Source organism: Malania oleifera, chromosome 7, assembly GCF_029873635.1.
Source record: "Malania oleifera isolate guangnan ecotype guangnan chromosome 7, ASM2987363v1, whole genome shotgun sequence".
NCBI lineage: Eukaryota > Viridiplantae > Streptophyta > Magnoliopsida > Santalales > Ximeniaceae > Malania > Malania oleifera.
In genome coordinates this window covers 40,008,697-40,014,696 of record NC_080423.1, presented here as the reverse complement: position 1 = coordinate 40,014,696, position 6,000 = coordinate 40,008,697, and the positions used below count along the sequence as shown (strand labels likewise).

The 6,000-nt window shown below is 34.2% G+C and overlaps 1 protein-coding gene across 2 annotated transcripts in view; it reads right to left on the bottom strand.

Annotated features, from left to right (window-relative positions):
* Nucleotides 1-278: 278 nt before the first annotated feature.
* Nucleotides 279-6,000, bottom strand: part of LOC131159704 (UDP-N-acetylglucosamine diphosphorylase 1) — a 46,902-nt gene continuing 41,180 nt past the window's right edge. For both annotated transcript variants that reach the window (XM_058114818.1, XM_058114819.1), the window contains 4 exons: nucleotides 4,020-4,087; nucleotides 1,979-2,093; nucleotides 1,509-1,665; nucleotides 279-517 (listed from right to left, as the gene is read on the bottom strand). In XM_058114818.1, the coding sequence (XP_057970801.1) occupies nucleotides 420-517; nucleotides 1,509-1,665; nucleotides 1,979-2,093; nucleotides 4,020-4,087 (438 nt within the window). In that variant the 3' untranslated portion in view covers nucleotides 279-419. The remainder of the gene's footprint in view (nucleotides 518-1,508; nucleotides 1,666-1,978; nucleotides 2,094-4,019; nucleotides 4,088-6,000) is intronic.

Here is a 6,000-nt window from a genome sequence, read left to right as displayed (position 1 = left end):
GATTTCAAGGAAGATATTGTTCCTAAACTCAAAATGAATGCCATTCCTACAAATATATCTAGTCAATGGTAGAGCTAATTCCTCGAGACAAATGCTAGTTCATATTAATATGCGTGAATTTCTTCCTCAAAAGTGGCAGCCCATAGCCCCATCGCTACAAATGCCAATATGGGCCATGTCACTAAAATGAAAGTAAAAATAAATCAATAATTAATTAATTAATTAAAAAAATTTAAAAATAAAAATAAAATTGGGGCATCACAACTCAACTACAAAGGTTATGGCACATCTGCTTGTAAATGTTTAATAGTCCAAATATTGAATCCCACACATGAACACCATGATACAAATGTTATCTCATTTTCCCAAACTCATAACTAAAATACAGCCGCACAAAGTGAGGAAAAAAAAAATATCCACTAAAATGTGATCTCACATGGAGCATGAAATGTTCGCCCGCGGCAAATAGCTTCTAGGTTCTCTCCAGAGTAAGAGCAGAGAGGTGATATTTCCACACCTGGGAGCTCAACACCATCAAAGAGAAGTTAAGAACAAGGAATGGCCTAAAGTAAAGACAGCAAGATTGAATTTATCAATGTTTTTTGTGCAAGGTAAGATAATCATTCTATGACCTAGAGAAGCCCATTATTGGATGGAACAGTGCATAGAACTGGTTCCATGTGCAGCCTCTAGGTTAAAATGAGAGAAACTCACACGGGAAGAGAGCACCACATAAGTTTTAGCATTTTTCAGCACGCATGAAATCCATTTGCATGAGAATTTGGGTCCATTTACACAATGTGAGTACATGCCTCACTTGTATTAAAATCTCTATGTTCTATTCCCATTGCATGCAAGTCTTTCTAAAGTAATTGGAAACTCAGATGAGACGGGGTGAACCAGGCAACCTAATAATATCAACTAGAGGATCTGGGGGCAGTGTGCAACTAGAGTTTACCATTTTTTTCATGTCATTATTTTCCCCCTCCCATTATCAACATCAAATTAAACTACCAAGTCATCTGTCCAGATCTCCAGCCTCTCAATGTTTAAAGCATTGTTTTTTGGGCAAAAGTCCATATTACATCCTCAAGTTTTGAAGGCGGTGACATTTCAGCCACCCCTGTTATAAATTTTTTAAAATTGATACCTGACATTCTGACTTGCGGTGATTTTAGTCTTTCATATTCTAGTTTAGCAATTTGCACCCTAACATGCACCCCCCCACCATTCACAACTACAATAATAATAAATACAATTTTAGAAAAAAATTATTTCTTGTTTAGAATTTTGTATTATATAAAATTAGAAGCAAAGTAAACCCAATTAAAAAAACTCAGAACATCAGGGACCAAAATCGTAGCACCCTCAAACATTGAGGGTATAATGTGTGCTTTTGCCTATTTTTCTTATTGCTTTCTTTGTCTCCTGCTACTATATGCAATCTACTTTATGTTCTTCACCAAAAGTAGCCATCAAAATACATCAGAAATCAGGCATGAAATTACCAGTTGCATATAAAGGCACTGAATGCGTTAAGAAGCCACCTGCAGCAACCACCCAACGACTGTGGAGTCGAAGAACAAGCAGCCGTGCACTGTCTGGAGTGTCAAAATTTGACCCATTGGCATTTTTCACTGGAGCAAATTCTTCTTCTCTCAATACCTGAATATTGGGACAATAATATTCAGTACAAAATAAAAATAAAAATATAAACACCCAATATCAACAGTAATCTTCTCAAGCAGCCCTGCAGAATAAAGAAAAGAGAGGTATGTTTGGTGCACAGTTCAAAACGAGTAGCTTTTTGAATTTTTCAACACTGGCATCCGCTAATTACTTAAAAAACCCACAAAATGATAGTATTTACATATTTCTGTTTCTCTTTTTCATTCTAAAAATGAAAAGAATTTTGAACCAAGAGGGGCCTGAAATTTGCAGATAGAACTTTGGAAGTGAGAGAAGAGGAAAAATCAACCTCAAAAAGTGCAGTTGAAGGAGAATAAGAAAATGCATCAAATATGAACTGCTCCAGTTTTAATCCCATTGTATATCCATGGATTGAAGGGATTTTCTTCTCAGCAAGATGGTAACTGCAGTTAAATCACATAGTGCATATTAATATTCAAAATATATTTATTTACTTGAAGTTGTGATAAACTAAAGGAAGAAGAATAATACACATTGAATTGCATAACAAGGGGCAGATTTAAGAACTGGCATTTTTCTGTGAAATATTTTGATATATGATACACATGAATCATCTTTACTTCTTTCAAGATGTCATGGCCTTTGGAGGGAATTTCTAATATTTTATTGCAATGGGTTGGACTTCCTCAGGATCCTAGGGACAAGTCCTTGCTATGAGAGAGAAAGAGAAAAGAGAGTAAAATTTCATTATTATCATTTCGCAAACATGGCTGCTGCCCACTTGCTTGGGAGGAGTGCATTCATGAGAATACTTCTATTTTTGCCCTTCAGGCTCCTGAACTTGTAAAGGTCTTTCTTTATGGTGCCAAGAAAGACTTGAGGGAATTCATTGTGGAACATATTGTCCATTTTCTATTTTTAATTTTTCCAAAAAATTATAAAAAATTTAGCTTATAATTTAATTATTTAAGATTTGCATTAGAAAGATAGAAGAGTTTGTTTAAATATGGAAAATATTTTTTCATTCTTTATTTTTAGATTTTAAAATAATTATAAAAAAGACAACTGGTTTTTCAATTTTCCAAAAACTATATAAGGTAATATTTGAGATCATGAATTTAGGGTTTGATTTGAGTTTGTGTGAATTTAGAAGGAACTCTATATATAATCTCCAGAAAGTAAAATCCAAGATCTGAATTCATGCTCCCATACACAAACTACGAGTTAGAAATCTAGAAAATAGTAAAAAAGATGCTTTCCGACTTTTCTATACAAATTTGGGAAATTGAAAAACAAGGTGGCATTTTTTTAATTTGAAAAATTCGAAATGAAAAATAAAACTATTTCCATAAGCAAATAGTGCCAAAACTGTTTAAATTGTTCTTTTATTTCATACAAATACTGTAAAAAATGAAAAATTAGCTAACTTTTTTGTAATATTTAGACAACTAAAGTGGGAAATGAGAACTGTTTTCCACAACTAAACAGCTAAAGTCCTGCAATCTGACAGATACCAGACCTAGAGCAAGTGGAATGGTAAAAACAGATAGCTGACTTAAAATCATTGGGACAAAAGTTAGCCAATAGAGCAGAAATGGAAGTTGTATAAAAGTATAAAGGCAATGCCTTCAAAAGGACAACCAACCCCCAACACAAACTTGTACAAACAAGCAAGAAAAAAGGAGAGAGAATAAATACTACAAAAATATGTACAGGACAAAGAAAGTCACAAATTCCAAACTTTCTGGAGTTTCAGTTTTCAAGTTAGAAGTCTCCATATCATTTCCTTGTCAACTATGCATGTATATAACTTGTCTTATTACGAATTTATAAAACAGATTAAAACTGAAAGGAATATACTTCTTTAAATTTATATGTCACTGTTGCTAGCTGATAACTGCTAGAATTTAAGACTAGATAACAAAAGCTTGAGTTTTTTATTGCCCAATAAACTCTATCTTAAATAGCATGATAGATACATTATCTCCTGATAATTGTCACAAGAAAATCAGGAGGTCATGGATAAAACCAAAAACAAAAAACCCACTGCCAAAGCTCAGAAAAGGACTCAATTTTTCAACATCAAGGAAACAATAACAAAAGGACTCATTAATTAGACAAGATTCTTCCATTATAGTCCAACAAATTAAACAATAAGTCGGCAGCAATTTTAATAATATCACATTTGATCAAATCAGCAAATTGGAGTACCTGATAATTAAGTTTGGCAAAGTGTAATTTCAGATCAACTAACATGTTTTCCATGAAAAATATTTGATCTAGTGTGTGATAAGATTCAAAAAATTAATCACATTAAATCCAAAGCAGAAAATCAAAAACACATGAAATAGAAAGATAACATCACTGACATGCTGTCTTTCTCAAGGCCATTTGCTACTTGGTTCAAAAAATCCAAAGTAAACATATGCAAGCAGACCTGAAAAGCATGCAGAAAAAAGCATTCAGAACAACACACTAAATAGAAGAAGGGATTAGAAATATAACCCAATAAAAAAAACACAGCATGCAGATAACTGATACAGAGAATGTCTCAATTTTTTATTTCAACTAAAATTTCGAGGCTTCGAAGTACAGAAGTTTTCAATGGACATTTTGATGTTGGTGTCAATGTCCATCTCCAAAATGATAGAAATTGGGAGCAAAGCATGAATTTTTTAGTGAAACATCAGAAACATTTATATAGACATAACAATGCAAGATCCAGAACTCAGGGAACACTGTTTTAAGGAAGAGACGGGGGAAATTTGGTTTTTCCTCTTGGCAGAATAGCAGGATTGAGAATGGATGTGCCAAACAGAATTTTCTCTGCTTGATCACCAAATTTTTGTTGGATTTCACTTTTCTGGTTCAAATCCGTAGCTTGGATCCAAGAAATCTCTTCAGTTTCAATGGAGATGAATCTTGAAGCCTCTTCGAGGGAGATAAAGCAAGATACAGATATTGACCTTAATGTCAGTACCTAACAATGATCAATCCTGTAAGGCAAAGGTATGAATTGTGAAGAGTTGAATGTTCAGATTTCAGAATTGAAGTCCACAAATGAATAGAAGATATCTATTCAAGTCACAAAATCAGGCACAACTCTGAGTTGGAATACCTCAAACCTTTAAGTCAGGAAAAAGTCTTTAAGCTAGGATCTAATAAATGGTGCAATGCTTTAATTGGAAAATTTCTAGGCAAACCACCACCCCATTCATATAGTTCAAATGCAATAGAGAAGATTTTCAGGAAAATTGGGGGATTTGGAAATATATCTTCTAGATTTTATACCTTCAAGTTCGTGAACAAAGAGGATAAACACTGGATTTTGGACAATAGCCCCCCCGGTTCATCAGAAACAAGCTTCTCTTTCTCTCTCAATGGGATACTTTGGCAGAACTGAGTAATATACAACTAGAAAGGCTGAATAATCTAACAAAAATAAAGTCTGAATTCTTTGCTAAGGCGACAAATAATATTCAGAACGGGACCTTTGCATAACTATGGCTGTGACGGATCAGTTGATAGAATTTGGCTGGAACTAAATTCCAATATCTTCAACACTATAGGAGCAATCAAAACCTCTCAAGCTACATCTCTCCTCACACACAAAGTAAAAGCAGGTTTTCTTTCCTATGTGCATCAAATAATATTCAAGAAAGGGGTTATGGAATGAGTTGTTAGCTCTCTCAGGAGCAGCTAAAGACATCCCATGGTTCACATGGGAGGTTTTAACACAGTAAGGAATAGAACAGAAAGCAGCAACTTGATTTCTGCTGGCAGGTGTTAAAGACTTCAGAACCTTCTTATATACAGCAGGGCTTTCTTTTTGCAGGTGTTCTCTATACATGAACTAACAAAAAAGATGAAGGATTCAGCACAATGGCAGAATCTTGGAAGACAATTGTAAATGGTATTTCAATGTATATATTATATGCCCAAAACTTAAGTTTTCTGAAAGAAAAGTCTCAGGACCTTCCACCAAAACATTTTTCAAATATTAATGGCAGGGTATCTGATGCTAGAGAAGCTCTATCACAAGCACAGCTGGATCTACACTCACATAGCTTGGGTATTGCTACTGTAAACTCAAAGATGGAAAACCCAATGAGGTTGCTGAGAGCAAAAGAGGAGATATTAAAGCAGAAAGAAAGAGTAAATTGGCTGCAGTTGGGTGACCAGAATAATATATATTTTTTTCTATGGTAGTAAATTGTAAATGAATAAAATAACTCCCAGATTCGGTCATTGAGTAACTCCAAAGGAAAGTGCTAGACACTCATGAGGGGGCATCTCTAAAGAACTTTCTGAGTACTACAAAAATTTGAGTCATAAAAATGAGGAAATCAT